The 16,639-nt window shown below is 41.1% G+C and overlaps 1 protein-coding gene across 3 annotated transcripts in view; it reads left to right on the forward strand.

The window, feature by feature from the left end:
- Window positions 1-16,639, forward strand: part of cspg4ba (chondroitin sulfate proteoglycan 4ba) — a 109,424-nt gene that overhangs the window by 76,782 nt on the left and 16,003 nt on the right. For all 3 annotated transcript variants that reach the window (XM_061981844.2, XM_061981846.2, XM_061981845.1), the window contains 2 exons: window positions 12,258-12,456; window positions 12,550-12,681. In XM_061981844.2, the coding sequence (XP_061837828.1) occupies window positions 12,258-12,456; window positions 12,550-12,681 (331 nt within the window). The remainder of the gene's footprint in view (window positions 1-12,257; window positions 12,457-12,549; window positions 12,682-16,639) is intronic.

A 16,639-nucleotide genomic window follows, 5' to 3' on the forward strand; every position in this document is an offset into this window, starting at 1 on the left:
GTATAATGTAGCCCGGAAGACTTAGGGCTGCATGGGATTCTGGGTATTTGTTCTGTTTTGTTTATGTTGTGTTACGGTGCAGATGTTCTCCCGAAATGTGTTTGTCATTCTTGTTTGGTGTGGGTTCACAGTGTGGCGCATTATTAGTAAGAGTGTTTAAGTTTTTTATACCGCCACCGTCAGTGTAACCTGTGTTCTTGTTGACCAATCATGCCTTGCAGAAGCCCCATACAACGTGTGGTTGCCGACAAACTGGTTGTAATGGGCGCTAATTGCTGTACCATCACGGCACGTTCGAGAGAACTGTTGCCCTGAAATTCGTAGTCTGCCGGAAAAATCGGGAGGGTTGACAAGTATGACGCTGTCAAGCGCCATTCTTATAAAACCCGCAGGCCGCACTAACATTCAATTTTAATATTAAGATGTGGGCCACGTGTCTGAGACCCTTGGTTTAAACATAGCACAAAGCAAAAAAAAAACTTTGTATGCAGTGTTATTTCATTTTAAATTTCCCAAAAAAAATTTGGCTCCCATTGTTTTCTTTAATTTGTGACACTGGTCAAAATGGCTCTTTGACTGATAAAGGTTGCCGACCCCTGGTCTAAGGTAACGTTGCTTGGCTTGCAACATATGTTGCTCCAAAACCTGTATGTACCTTTCAGCATTAATGGCGCCTTCACAGATGTGTAAGTTACCCATGTCTTGGGCACTAATACACCCCCATACCATCACAGATGCTGACTTTTCAACTTTGCGCCTATAACAATCCGGATGGTTCTTTTCCTCTTTGGTCCGGAGGACACGACGTCCACAGTTTCCAAAAACAATTCGAAATGTGGACTCGTCAGACCACAGAACACTTTTCCACTTTGTATCAGTCCATCTTAGATGAGCTCAGGCCCAGCGAAGCCGGCGGCGTTTCTGGGTGTTGTTGATAAATGGTTTTCGCCTTGCATAGGAGAGTTTTAACTTGCACTTACAGATGTCGCGAACAACTGTAGTTACTGACAGTGGGTTTCTGAAGTGTTCCTGAGCCCGTGTGATGATATCCTTTACACACTGATGTCGCTTGTTGATGCAGTACAGCCTGAGGGATCAAAGGTCACGGGCTTAGCTGCTTACGTGTAGTGATTTCTCCAGATTCTCTAAACCCTTTGATGATATTACGGACCGTAGATGGTGAAATCCCTAAATTCCTTGCTATAGCTGGTTGAGAAAGGTTTTTCTTAAACTGTTCAACAATTTGCTCACGCATTTGTTGACAAAGTGGTGACCCTCGCCCCATCCTTGTTTGTGAATGACTGAGCATTTCATGGAATCTACTTTTATACCCAATCATGGCACCCACCTGTTCCCAATTTGCCTGTTCACCTGTGGGATGTTCCAAATAAGTGTTTGATGAGCATCCCTCAACTTTATCAGTATTTATTGCCTCCTTTCCCAACTTCTTGTCACGTGTTGCTGGCATCAAATTCTAAAGTTAATGATTATTTGCCAAAAAAAAATGTTTATCAGTTTGAACATCAAATATGTTGTCTTTGGAGCATATTCAACTGAATATGGGTAGAAAATGATTTGCTGTTGGTGGGACTGCCTTCAGGAGAATGCTTGTGCATGGAATCTTTTAAAGTGGGGAGACTGGTGCACAGACAGCTGTCCTTGGCAAAGAGAAGGCCAGGATCCAATGGCATGGAGACCAAGACAATTGGGGGCCTATCTTTGCTGCAGCCTTCTTCCGCCTTTGTGAACGTTGTGGAGCTTCTATGCATCCATCATCCGCCCACTCCACCAATGAGGTCTCCAACGTCACTTCTGCGCTGTTGTGAGCTAGGAGGCTGCCGGAGCTCCGGTCTGTCGCAGGACCGCCTATGGTGCGCCTACCAGCACTTGCTTTTCTCTCAAGTTGTGCTCCCCTAGCCTTTTGTCTTCCCAGACTAACCCACGAGGCAGCGGTGCAGTGGTTGGGTGATGCGTATCCACAATGTGGGTCTGCGCATCACGCCTCTGGGGACCACTGCAGCTCCGAGATCCCCTGCCACGTTTGCCTTGGGCCGCGGCGCCCTAGTTACCGTGTGTGGCCACGTTGAGGCCTGACAGTAGTCTTGGTGAAGGAGAGGCAGGAGAAGACGGACGCACAAGGCTGCTTCTCCGTTCACCACAAGGGCTAGCCAGTGGCAGTGTCTGTAAGCAAGAGGTTAGCAAGCAGGTGGGAAGTAGACATGCAACCTTTCCTTTAACTACTGCACTAGACCCATCACAACACCCTTTAGGCTGGGCCCACACACACACACATATATATATATATATATATATACGCGATTCCATTCAAAATCGATTCTTGGGGTCACGATTCGTTTCAAAAAAGATTTTTTTTATTTTATTTTTTTATTTATTTTTATTTTTATTTTTTATTTTTTTAATGAAAACAATACACAACAATACCATAATAATGCAACACAATTTCAAAGCCAAACCCGACCCTGCAACATTCAGAATAGCAATATACAGAGCAATTGAGGACACACAAACATGACACACAACAATCAAAAAGTAGTGAGACAAAAATGAATATTATCAACAACAGTATCAATAGTAGTAACAATATCAACATAGCAGTGATTAAAAATCCCTCATTGATATCATCATTACAAACACTAAAAAAAAAAAGAAAAAAAAAAAAGAACAATAGTGTTACAGTGGCTTACACTTGTATCACATCTCATAAACTTGACAACACATTGTGTCCAATATTTTCCACAATGATATAATAAGTTATATTTTAGGTTCATTTAATAGTTAAAACAAATTTAAATAATGGATCCCATATTCCAATATATGACTCATTATTATCTAAACTAAATGCAGTTTTTTTCTACTGATATCATCTCCATAGCTTGTGTTTACCAGTCAGTATGAGTTGGACTATCAACATCAATCCATTTTTTTAATATTACCCTTTTTGTTATTATGCATTTTGAAAGAAATGCATTTTTACTCTTTGATGATACGTTACTCAATTGATGGAGATCCCCAAGAATACAAGTTTGCAGTGTCATTGGGATATTTATATTAAGGACTGTGATTGCTTCTTTTGTTGTTTTCAACCATAGCTCTTTTATTCTCTGACATTCCCACAATAAATGAACAAGAGTTGCCTCGGCTGCCCGACATTTCATACATAACTTGCCATCTACTACACCAATTTTAAACAGCTGAGAAGATCCATCCATCCATCCATCCATCCATCCATTTTCTACCGCTTATTCCCTTCGGGGTCGCGGGGGGCGCTGGAGCCTATCTCAGCTACAATCGGGCGGAAAGCGGGGTACACCCTGGAGAAGATGTAAAATATAATTTATTCAATATCTTAAATTGAGTCAGCTTATCTTTAATGCTTCTAAAGGGCTTATTGGCATTTTTCCAAATATCATTCCATGATATGTCTCTTTCATCTAAAATGTTTAAGTCCATCATCCATTTCCGAACACATGCATTATTTGCATTTCTAGTGTGGTGATCATTTATTATTCCATAAAATATTTTAATTAATTTCTTAAATGTATCTTGATTAAAAAGTCCATCTTCCAGTTCATGGCTATTTAAAGACATACTTTCAGAGGATATGCATTTATTTACAGCGTGTTTTAAAGAGATAAAATTAAAAAATATATTTCTGGGTACATTATATTGATCAACTAAATCCATCCATCCATCCATTTTCTACCGCTTATTCCCTTTGGGGTCGCGGGGGGCGCTGGAGCCTATCTCAGCTACAATCGGGCGGAAGGCGGGGTACACCCTGGACAAGTCGCCACCTCATCGCAGGGCCAACACAGATAGACAGACAACATTCACAGTCTGTATGTATGTATATTTCTGGGGGTACGCTCTGGGCCTGCCTGTCAGACGGGGGTCGACGCCTCAGGCTACTGCATCCGAACTGCGTGTCTGGAGCTCCTGAGTCCCGCTGTCCATCCCTTCCGGGTGCCCGTCTTGGTTGGGGCCTGTTGGGCCTAGTCCCTGCGTCTATTGTGGTAGCTTGGTGCTGCAAGGTATTCCGAGGTGCTGCGAGTCGGCCAGTTGCTGGGGTAGTGACCTTGTTTGTCAGCATGTCTGTGATCTTCTTTTAATTCTTTTTTTTAATTTTTTAATTTAATTATTATTATTATTTTTTTAATATATTTTATTAATATTATTTTTTAATTTTTCCCCTCACTCAGAGGGGGGGCTCGGCGGGGCGGTTGCTGGTTGTTCCGTCTCCATCGTTGGGGTCCCTGCTTGTGGGGTGGGTGGTTCCCGTGGCCCTGTGCCTGGGTGGTCCTGCGGCGGCCGATTTGGGTGGGGTGGCCGGGGGCTGGCCTCGCCGCGCTCTCCGGGGGTGGGGGGTGGGCTCGTGGGGGCCCGGTTGCCGGTGGGGCGGGGGCGGTCTTCCCGTCCGGTTGCGGGGAGTCTCTGGGTCCCTCGGGCGGGGCGTCTCGCCTTTCTGCCCGTGTGGGGTGTGGTCTCTCGCTGGCTTGGGGTCTGGCTGTCCCCTGCTTTTCTCGTGCCCTGTCCTCTGCCGGGTGCGTCTGTCTGCGGCCTGCTGCTGGCCCTTGTGGGCGGTACGTTGGGCCGGGCTCTGGGGTTCCTGTCGCTGGCCGGCTTGGCTGCGTGGGGGCGGTGGTCCCTGGTTCCCTGGGCACCACGCCTACTGTTTGTGGGTTGGGCTCTCGGCGGTGATGGGGCCGTGCTCTGGCTCCCACGCACTCTGGGAGTCGAATGTATTGTACATGCAAATTCACATATGCTCACATACGTACATAGGTACCTACGCTCCCACATACATACACAAATACAGTACATATTTACCTACCTAATGTTCGTACATCCACACGCACATTCAATATACAAACATACACATACACATACTGTACATATACATTCACTGTACAAACACATATACACATTCTGTACATATACATTCATTGTACAAACACATATACACATTCTGTACATATACAAGTACATATGCATACTTACACTCATGCACATAATCACGTTTCATCAAACATATATTAACGTTGTTGCCCTAGGGTAAACTGGGTGTAACACATGGCACACTGACAAAGCTTAACCTATTGTGACTATAACAATTTACAAGGTTAATGTAGGTTGCTTCTTTTTCTCCCCCTCCATTTTTCTGCATTCTTTCGTATCTCAAGTTATCATTACGTATATGTATTGTTGCATTTAAACAACTGTATTGTTGATAATAAAGGTAAATTTTTGGTATTGTTCATTATCAATAGCGCTATTTCTATGGGTATTTGTATTGATCCATTTGTAGTGTAATAATGCTCATTGTCATTTCTGTATTATTTTTTTATTTTTCGCTAACTGCTTATTTGCTATTACTTTTACCATCATATTTGTACATGTCATATTTGCTGATGTTGCTCTATTGTTGTTGTTGTTGTTTGCTGTTGTTGTTTTTGTCTCTCTGTCTAATCCCCCTCTTGTCCCCACAATTTCCCCCTCTGTCTTCTTTTTTTTCTCTTTCTATCCCCTCCTGCTCCGGCCCGGCTACACTAAATGATAATATAAATACATTTAATAAAGTCAAATACAAATAAGGCAACAAGAGAAGTATCCTACACTTCTCTTTTGTAAAGTAAATTTGAACAGCCGACATGGGCATCTACATCAACTATATGATTTGCCTGAGAAGCTGGACAGGACACAAAAAAAAAAATGGATGGATGGATGGAAGCCGGCAAGTTCGCCAGCCCCGACAACCACCACGCGCTGCCACAAGTCACAACATTGACATTTATTTTTAGTCCGCTTTATTTAGAAAAGTATCAAAATACATTTTAGTACCGGTACCAAAATATTGATATCGGGACAACCCTAGCTGCAGTGGTGACTGTTGTGGTAGTTGACTAATCATTAAGATGGTTGGAATTTGAAGTTTACACCTATTCAGGGGCTCTAATTTAGCCATCACCTTTTATATTCCTCAGAGCAATTTTTTAAGTACTGCAATAATTTAAATGAAAACATTTTTGGGCTTCTTCATGTAGATTATAGTTGAGATATTTTTCAAGATGGCTGACATAATTTTTACCTGGATGTTACAGAAAATATGAGAATGTGTGAACTGCTGTCTGCTCTTCTCTACTTATATAATAAAATAAAATTTTTGGAAGAGATATCTTTTATATCGTCTTCATGTCCATCCATCTTTGTCACGTTATTTAAAAGAATTAGAGAACATGAAACTCGTGGCGCTCCTTAAATGAGCCCACGCTCCGAGTGTTGCGGACAGAGGCTTGTTGAGTCGATTGCTGCAGTAGCGAAAACAAACAAAATGGGACCGGGAAGACGCCAGGAAAGAAAGACAAAAACGGGATTTCCCGGCAAAAAATTAACGTTTTGACAGAAGAGCCGAGGAGATGTACTGCATACAACCAGCGCTAGCGAGAAAGGGGAGGCCATTGTAAATGCAGCTGAGCAGACCAAATAGAAAATCTCCCAAGAACTCAAATAATTGCCCTGTCAGATATCATATCTCTTGACAAGTAGAGTGATTTTTATTCTTAAATGAATAACACAAATTGCGATCTAGCTAAAAGGGATCTTTTTTCTCATGCGGGGCAAACAGGCTGGTGCTTGTGCAGTGGTAATTACTATCTACTTCACTAATTATTATTTTTTATTCTTTTTATATACTAAATACTGGTATGATATGTGTATATATTGCATTTGCTGATGTATCGGTAGTTCTGTTGTAGAAAAAAAAGAGGCTGATACCGATATACCTCAGAATGCCAAATATCAGCGCAGATAATAAGTCTGACTCTAATTGACAGTGTTGGGTTAGTTACTGAAAACCAGTAACTAGTTGCAGTTACTAGTTACCTTATTTCAAAAGTAACTCAGTTACTAACTCAGTTACTTACACCAAAAAGTAATGCGTTACTGTGAAAAGTAACTATTTAGTTACTTCTTTCTTGTTTCTTTTTTTAAGGCTTCCATTAAAGCCCTTTTAGCCTTCATTTCAGTACTGTTATTGCACTGGAGAATAATACAATCTGTAGATCAACTTGACATGCATTTGCATCACTGAATTCTGCTAAGCAATGTGGTCTATATACAACACACAAAGACAACGATATGTTTCAAAGGGCCAATTTATTTCAGGCCGAAACAAATTTACAAAAATAATTTAAATAGCTGCAACATAACATACATAAGTAACAAACAGCATAATAACAACATGTCACAACATAGCTGTAAACCTGGCTTCACCCAAGGAAGGCACACATGACATACACAAAGCCTAACCAGGCATTTTTTTTCTCTAGGAATTGTGAAATAAAATCATGTCTTCAGGAGATCAACACTGTACTGAAGCCCAGAACACTCTACGCCAGTTTTAGTTTAGAGATAAGGAAAGATTGGCCTGGCCCACTAGGATGCCTCTTTATGTTTGTGAACTTTATAGTCTATATATTTAGAGTGATGTGATAATTAAACACCCTAGAAGTCTAGAATGAAAGAGCAACAATATATAAGAGAATTGACAGGGTGTGTGTACCTTCCAGTGCTGAATGATGAGCAGAGGCAGAGTTTGGAGTGTTTTCTTTAGCTCATTTTCCATTTTTATGTACTCACTGTCCAGGTGCCATTTGACGCCCGGTATCATGCTAATTAGCTGCCTGAAAGCGGGTGACTCCACTGTAGAAATAGCCTGCATATCTTCTAGCACATACGCTGCTATGGCTCTATCAATGTTGTCCTGGCTATCTGTCCCTCCGTTAAAATCCAGCCGCTGTTGCTTAGTGGAGGTGAAGTGTGTCTTTCTTTACTAGCTTCGTCGAAGCATGTTGCTTTTGTAGGTGTTTCAGCAGATTTGAATTGCTGTTTTGGGCAGTAGATAGGATCTTTGATCCAAGACACAACTTACATTTAATTAAAATGTTATTTTCTTTGTGCTCGACAAAAGAAAAGTAGTGAGAATATCTCCATGTTAAGAAACTCGACTTCGGCTCTGCCATGATGTCTTGTTAGTAAACACAGACACGACATACTGACAGAGGCAGAACTAAGCGGAGTAAAACATACTCAGATTTTCTCTGTTTCTAGCCGATACTACATAAAAAATAACTTAAAATAACGCAGCAACGCATCATGTAGTAACGGTAACTGAGTTACTGAATATAAAAAAATACGCGTTAGACTACAAGTTACCGCCGAAAATAACGGTGTTAAAGTAATGCGTTACTTTGTAACACGTTAGTCCCAACACTGCTAATTGATACTATAAATGCTGCTCATTAAGCTTCTACAAAAATAATAACCCTATAGACTTGTGTCCATTTTAAAGCAATGACAGGCAAAGTGCCAATAGAAGCCAAGTATACCTTTTTATATAAAAATTGCAGCAAAACAAACAAACAAAACAACACCAACACTGTCTAGTTTTCTAAAAACAAAAAAGTGTATATGTGATGGCGTGTTTAGAAAGATGCACACATGTTCTTTTGTAAGGTTTGCAAACGCAAAAATTTTTGTTTTCCCTAATTATGAAATATGGTATATAGACAAAAGTTATGGCGTCAAATTAGTTCCAAAAATCCACGCGCATAAAAACTGTTATCGCGCGCTGATTCTCCACTTCGTGCGCGCACGCGACATCCTTTTGCGCGCGCGTGGTGCCTTTTTGCACGCGCGCAGTGCCTTTCTGCGCGCGCGCCGTGCCTTTCTGCGCGCGCGCCGTCTCGGTCTGTGCGCTGTCATGTTTCTTTTTGGCACTTTGGGGGCGGGTATGCTTAGATGGCCCCTTCTTTCTGATTGGTCAGGCGAAAAATGCTCAGAGCCAATCAGAAGTATAGCAGGACGGGTCATCGTCAATATGTATCAAGATTTACGGAGGAAGAAGTGGATAAAAAAATGTCGCGTGCTGATGAAGGTTATTTCATACCACATAAACACAATACAGAGTAATACAAACTGTGACCCAAATAAATAATAAGACAACAAACACCATAATCACATCTTTCAGCCAGAACTGGCCCACCAGCAATAACATCCAACCATAACATTATTTTATATTTTCACTTCTTCTTGAACATGTGTTTTCTAATTTATGGAATTTCTTTTGATTCAGCCATAAAATTAATGAAATAATCTTTGAATTTTGTTTTTAAAATGTTAAAAATAGCCTTTTAATAATGTATTCTGAAACAGTTTAAAATAATCAGAGAACTGACTAACACTGACCCTACACAAAACACTGACCATACACAACTATGTTGCACAATTAAGTCTTTTTTTTTTTTAAAGCGAAAGAGGTAATTTCAACAGGTACAGCATCCTATGTCATATCTACATGTAATAAGATTTGTAACAAGGCAAACCGTTTGTAAATTGGTCGAAAATTAGAGCATGTTATGGTAATTGAATTAGTACATGTACCATTGACATCAATGTAATGATTGAGGCTAGCTGTCCGAGGTAAGATGGCTACAACGTTGCTACGCTGGAGAATGATTGGTCTTATGAAAAATGCTCAGAGCCAATCAGAAAGGAGGGGCCGTCTAAGCATACCCGCCCCCAAAGTGCCAAAAAGAAACATGACAGCGCGAGGAGAGATGCCAGGAGTACACAGAGAGCTCACAGACCGAGACGGCGCGCGCGCAGAAAGGCACCACGCGCGTGCAAAAGGGTGTCACGCGCGCGCACGAAGTGGAGAATCAGCGCGCGATAACAGTTTTTATGCGCTCGGATTTTTGGCACTAATGTGACGCCATAAAAAGTTTAGCTTTGGCTAAAATTATAAATAACTCTTTGTCACACAACTTTGCCTCACATGTTAGCTAGCTAGCTAACAAGCTAACTATCTTACCAAAGAGAGCCAGAGACCGCATCCTCCAAATGTCCTTACAAAGCCTCCGCTTTAAATTCTCCCACATTACAGACGCACTGCCATGAAAGGCAATGTCGTGTTTACGGTGAAATGTTCCCATACTTTCTATGTCTTCACACGGGTTGTAAAGTCATTTTTCTCTTACAGTTGCTGCCTGTTACCGGCTCATGTTGACTTGTACATGTTTGGTTTTGTCCAGAAGAACCCAAGAGATGACATCACAGACTATTATCGACAAATTAATTTACCTGCAAATATTTGTTTGCTAAATTGTTGATTTTTGTCGACAACGTTGGCGAATCATAGCGAGTAGGGGTGGGAATCTTTGGGCACCTAACGATTCGATCCGATTCCAATTCCTGGTGTGACGATTAGATTCAGAATCAATGTGGCAATCTATGATTTGGTATGATAATTATAATGAAACTTTGTCAAAACAGGTTGCAGGTTAGAAAAGTTCCTTCTGGTTGATTATTGTAAAAAATATAACAAATTGAAAACTTGTTTTTTTTTAATTGTTTTTTGAAAATTATGAATCGATTTATAATCTGGATGAATAAGAATCACAATTCAGATGTGAATCAAATTTTTTGTGCACCCCAAATAGTTCCTGTAAAGCTGTGTTTGAAGGAAAAGTGATTATGTATGCAGAGACAAAGATCTATTCTTCAGTAGGTGACCAAAGTCTTAATAAGTTAAGTCATTCATTTACTTTTCAATATGCATGTCCTCACCAGGGTCACGTGAGTCCTAGTACCATTTTTGTACTCGTTGTCTATCAGGTATTTTCCGTGCATTGCAGTGACGTGCGGTGAGGTTCATGACTGGTGAGGCACTGACTTCATTCATCACAGTCAGATTTACAAACATATGAACCCTAAAGATTATCTTATTCACCATTTGATTGGCAGCAGTTAACGGGTTATGTTTAAAAGCTCATACCAGCATTCTTCCCTGCTTGGCACTCAGCATCAAGGGTTGGAATTGGGGGTTAAATCACCAACAATTATTCCCGGGCGCGGCGCTGCTGCTGCTCACTGCTCCCCTCACATCCCAGGGGGTGAGCAAGGGGATGGGTCAAATGCAGAGGACAAATTTCACCACACCTAGTGTGTGTGTGTGTGACAATCATTGGTACTTTAACTTAACTTTAACTTTACACATACAAACTGTAGCACACAAAAAAGCACATTAAATAAAAACAAAACATTATCATGGTCTTACCTTTACTTATAAGTGCGGGAACAGTGGTGTTCGTGTTGGAGGAGTTGTGAATGACTGAAATATGAAATCCGTGCTGCAGTCTGCAGGTGTACCTAATGTTGTGTCCCTGCAGTCGTTCACGGCTCCTCCGGCGCGAGCAATGTTGTTTTTGCACTTTTTGGCTTCTTGTTAAGTGACTTTTTTTGGGTGGATTCGGTCTTGCACGTGGAGGGTTTGGGTGTGGGCTTTGGTTGGTGTGGCGCTCCCGTCGGGGGGTGCACTCTGCGGCGGGGGGGGTGCATTAACCGGCACCAGGAGGCGGGATTACGCGAGCCTCACACAGTGCGTCTTCGCATCAGTTTTATGATTGCTCAGCACAAGAAATACGTTACACACATACAGTTGTTGACAAAATACACTGTACATTATATACCTCGGCTAACTAAACTATGGAAATGTATAATATAGTTCATATAGCAATACGGTCTCACTGCACAGCAGGCGAGCAGTTAGCCGAGTCCGCAATCCATGGTGAGGCACAACTGAGTGACGTGCCTCAACTGGCTGCTGATCACCGCACCGTCTCTTCTTAGTATTTGAACAGCAAATGTGAAAATTCAGCGATTTTGAATAAAAATAATCTAAAACTGGTGAAGTTAAATGGAAAATAACTTTATAGTATAATCACTGGATACATATAACAATGTATCTTTTTTTTTTTCTTTTTACATTTTTTTTCTTTCCATGATGGCAGGTGAGGCCCCGCCTCCAGTGACCGCACATTGGCTACTTTTTTTTTTTCCAGTATTGTGCTTTATTGGAATGGAAATGCATTGGGAAAATGCTAAGGGAGAGAGGATACCATCATAGAAAAATACCCTTAAGTCCCAACTGAAATCCACAGCATGATGAGTCCAATGTGTGTAGTGATGGAGTAAAGGACACAGCTGCCTCCTCTGGCCTCCAGCTGTTTCTTATGTGTGTCGAGTCAGCGTAAATGCTGCAGATTTATGATCTTTTGTAGACATTTGAAGCCATTAATTGAGAAAAGTTTTCATTTTAAGCCTTTTACATTGTTCTTTTGTAGGTTGACTCTTGGTTGTAACCTGGTTAGCTTTTTTTTGTCTCTGCCTGTCCTGACCAGGTTTGGGTATCCTCAGTGACAGAGATCGGCCTGGAGGACTTAAGAGCAATGGACCGAGACACTCCCTCCGAGGAGCTCCACTTCATGGTGACGCCCCCTAGCAATGGACACTTGACCGTGAAGAATGCTCCCATGAAAGCAGTGCTCAATTTCACCCAGGCCCACATAGACCAGGGACAGCTGCTGTTTGTGCACAAGGGTGAAGGCCTTTTCGATTGGCTCGTGTCAACAATCATTCACTCAGTCATGTGCCAAGAAGCAGGAAGTAACTGTTGGATCTGGTTTCTTTCAGGTGCCATGTCTGGAGGGTTCAATTTCCAGGTTAACGACGGTGTGAATTTTACTCCAAGACAGATCTTCAGCATCACCGCAAGAGCATTGGTTCTCAGTCTGCAGAGAAATCGTCCTCTCAAGGTGTTTCCAGGTAAATAAAACATTTTCTAAGGTGTTTTTGAGGAATTAAAATAAAATCAGTTGATTACTAGAGGTGGGAATTTTCGAGCACCTCATTATTTGATTTGAATCCGATTTTTGGGGTGACAATTCCACTAAAAATGATATTAAAAAACCTTTTCAAAAACAGGTACCTATTACAAAACCTCCTCTTGGCTGCTGACGTGTGGCCTATATGTGCAGTGTTGGCCTGAAAAACGTCTCTTTAAATTTTTTTTTTCACATTTTATTTACAAAAAATCACAGAATATTAATCAGGCTAATAAAAAAATATTATAGCAACTTCAACCCAATCCCAGCTTTACATTGTTTAGGATAGAAATGAACAAAGGGTACAAATACAATACTAAATAAATACAATACTAAAAAAGAAGGAGAAGCAAAAATGTATAAAAGAAATGGGATCAATAATAATCATATCAATATCAACAGTAGTCGTTTAATGTTTTCAATGCAAAAATGTTTTGTTTTTTTAGTCTCTTAAAAAAGAAAATGTTTAAATTGATTCTCTGAAATTATGAATCAATTTAGAATCTGATTCCATAAAAATCGCGATTTGGATGTAAATCGATTTTTTGAGCACCCCTATTAATACTAATATATCAATCATACCTGTACCCAGATATATTGAATAACTTCCCATCCATCCATTTTCTACCGCTTGTCACTTTCGGGGTCGCGGGCGGTGCTGGAGCCTATCTCAGCTGCATCCGGGCGGAAGGCGGAGTACACCTTGGACAAGTCTCCACCTCATCACAGGACCAACACAGACAGACAGACAACATTCACACACTAGGGCCAATTTAGTGTTGCCAATCAACCTATCCCCAGGTGCATGTCTTTGGCGAGGGAGGAAGACGGAGGACCCGGAGGGAACCCACGCAGTCACAGGGAGAACATGCAAACTCCACACAGAAAGATCCCGAGCCCGGGATTGAACTCAGGACCTTTGTATTGTGAGGCACATGCACTAACCCCTGTTCCACCGTGCTGCCCATTGAATAACTTATTTTCCTAAATGATTCAACCCCTGCTGCTGAAGTCAGTCTTGAAAAAAATCAGAGATGATTTGAATTGAAATCATGCCCTATTACTGGCGATAAATGTAGAGCAGGGATCACCAACTGGTGGACCTGAGTCTTTACCCAGATGCCGTCTCATATAGACCTGAATTTATAGTCCATTAATTATTGAAGTATTTGAAGTTTTGACAAAGTGCTTCTAATTTAAGCGGCACATCTTATATTATGAAGACTTTTCGGTAATGGTTCATCAGATCAGAAAATACACTGACCAATTGCTTGTGAGTTCAACCAGCCCAGAGTATACTGCTCGGCCAATCAAATCTGTGCATTGCAGGCAGTTAACATGGCGACTCTCAATGCAGAGACAGGCAAGAGTGAAGTGAAGCGAGTGACACGCGTGAACAAGTGATAGCCACGGAAATAAGAAGGACACGAGTGAGACTTATACGCAGAGAGAAGACAAAGACACGTGAGCGTTAGAAGAGAAAAAAAGAGCGATACGTCCCCGCTTGTTACTTCTGCCTTCCTTTAAGAGGACATCGACGAAGGACACAGACAAACATGACACCATGGAAGAAGTGGACAGCAAAAACAGTGCTTTCAAGCCGGAATGTATGATCTCATTTATGTTCATTCTTTCCTCTGCAAGCACAAAACTAGTTTGTCTCATATTTAGAAATGATAACTCTAATAACAAAATGGCATTTCACATTGCCATTGTTTTTTTCATTTAGTATTAATGTTTAGTATTTTGTTCCCAAAACCTTCCTTTCTTTCACACAGGAAGTAAACCTAAATTAAACATGTCAAAGTTATGTTGTGAATGATTTATCAGTAAAAGACACAGAAGGGGTTTGCTTCATCCTATGCTCCTTTTAACATACCGTGCTTTTCGGACTGTAAGGCACACTTAAAATCCTTTCATTTTCTTAAAAATTGACAGTGCGCCTTATAACCGCCTAATGTACGGAATAATTCTGGTTGTGCTTACCGACCTCGAATCAATTTTAAAAAACAAAGCACCAAAACTTTAAATGTTCCATTGAAAGTAAATAACGTTACTTTACACACAGCACTCAAACATCTGTCAAAACGTTTTAGTATGACTTAGAAGCTGCACCGCTTGATGGATTGTCGGCCCATTACGGCTACCGTAGTCAGAGATACAAGTATTACTATGGTTTGTGTATAAGGACCGCAAAATTACACCCACTAGCAGACATATTATCTGGTGTTTTGTTTCACAATATTATGCAAAACCAACTTTTCTTACATTCTGGTACTTGTTGATATGTATTTGAGATCTGCATAAGTCCTGAAAATTTGCGCAAGTCCGCCACTGTAGTCCGTGCGGATGCCATAGTCGATAGGCTTCTTCTTTCTCACTATCTTCTTGTTAGGTGGCATTCACCCTCTGCTGTTGCCATTTCTAATATAAAGTAGCGTAAAGTTCTAACTAAAGATGTCCGATAATGGCATTTTTGCCGATATCCGATATTCCGATATTGTCCAACTCTTAATTACCGATTCCGATATCAACCGATACCAATATATACAGTTGTGGAATTAACACATTATTATGCCTAATTTTGTTGTGATGCCCCGCTGGATGCATTAAACAATGTAACAAGGTTTTCCAAAATAAATCAACTCAAGTTATGGAAAACAATGCCAACATGAGACTGCCATATTTATTATTGAAGTCACAAAGTGCATTATTTTTTTTAACATGCCTCAAAACAGCAGCTTGGAATTTGGGACATACTCTCCCTGAGAAAGCATGAGGAGGTTGAGGTGGGCGGGGTTGAGGTGGGGGCTGGGGGGTAGCGGGGATGTATATTTTAGCGTCCCGGAAGATTTAGTGCTGCAAGGGGTTCTGGGTATTTGTTCTGTTGTGTTTATGTTGTGTTACGGTGCGGATGTTCTCCCGAAATGGGTTTGTCATTCTTGTTTGGTGTGGGTTCACAGTGTAGCGCATATTTGTAACAGTGTTAAAGTTGTTTATACGGCCACCCTCAGTGTGACCTGTATGGCTATTGACCAAGTATGCTTGCATTCACTTGCGTGTGTGAAATGCCGTAGATATTATGTGATTGGGCTGGAACGCAAAGGCAGTGCCTTTAAGGTTTATTGGTGCTCTGTACTTCTCCCTACGTCCGTGTACACAGCGGCGTTTTAAAAAGTCATATATTTTACTTTTTGAAACCGATACCGATAATTTCCGATATTACATTTTAAAGCATTTATCGGCCAATAATATCGTCAGTCCGATGTTATCGGACATCTCTAGTTCTAACTTCTATCTCGCTATGGAAGCGCTAAAAACTACCAGTGTAGTGGGTTTACATAATTTAACCAAGGAACTTTAGTTATTAGACATTTCCTGTTGGACGGTTGGACGTTTTTTCACGGGACACCTTTGTTGCACTAGTGAGCCACGAATGAGAAGATGCTGCTCCGTTGTTGATTTAAGTAAAGTCTGAATGTCATTAAAACAGTTAACTCCCTCTTTTGACACTTCTTCCACATCCGTCTTTGCACGCTACACCGCTACAACAAAGATGAAAGGGAGAAGACGCTGCCGAAGGTGAGCCACGTAAATAAGACCGCACACAAAATCCTGAAGCGACTGTCAGAAAGCAACTTGAAGATGGTCCGTAAAACATATTCTTTGCAGCATTTTGACCAAGGAACCACCATTACATGTTATGTAGACCACAAGGAAATGTTTTACATTTAGAAAAAAATCATAATGTGACCCCTTTAATCCGCCTTATCATCCGGTGCGCCTTTTGTATGAAAAAAAAGACCTGAATAGACCCTATCATCGGCAGTACGCCTTATTATCCGCTGCGCCCTATGGTCCAGAAAATACGGTATGTTGAATTGGGCAACTGTGATCAT

Source organism: Nerophis lumbriciformis, linkage group LG24 (assembly GCF_033978685.3).
Source record: "Nerophis lumbriciformis linkage group LG24, RoL_Nlum_v2.1, whole genome shotgun sequence".
NCBI classification, from domain to species: Eukaryota; Metazoa; Chordata; class Actinopteri; order Syngnathiformes; family Syngnathidae; genus Nerophis; species Nerophis lumbriciformis.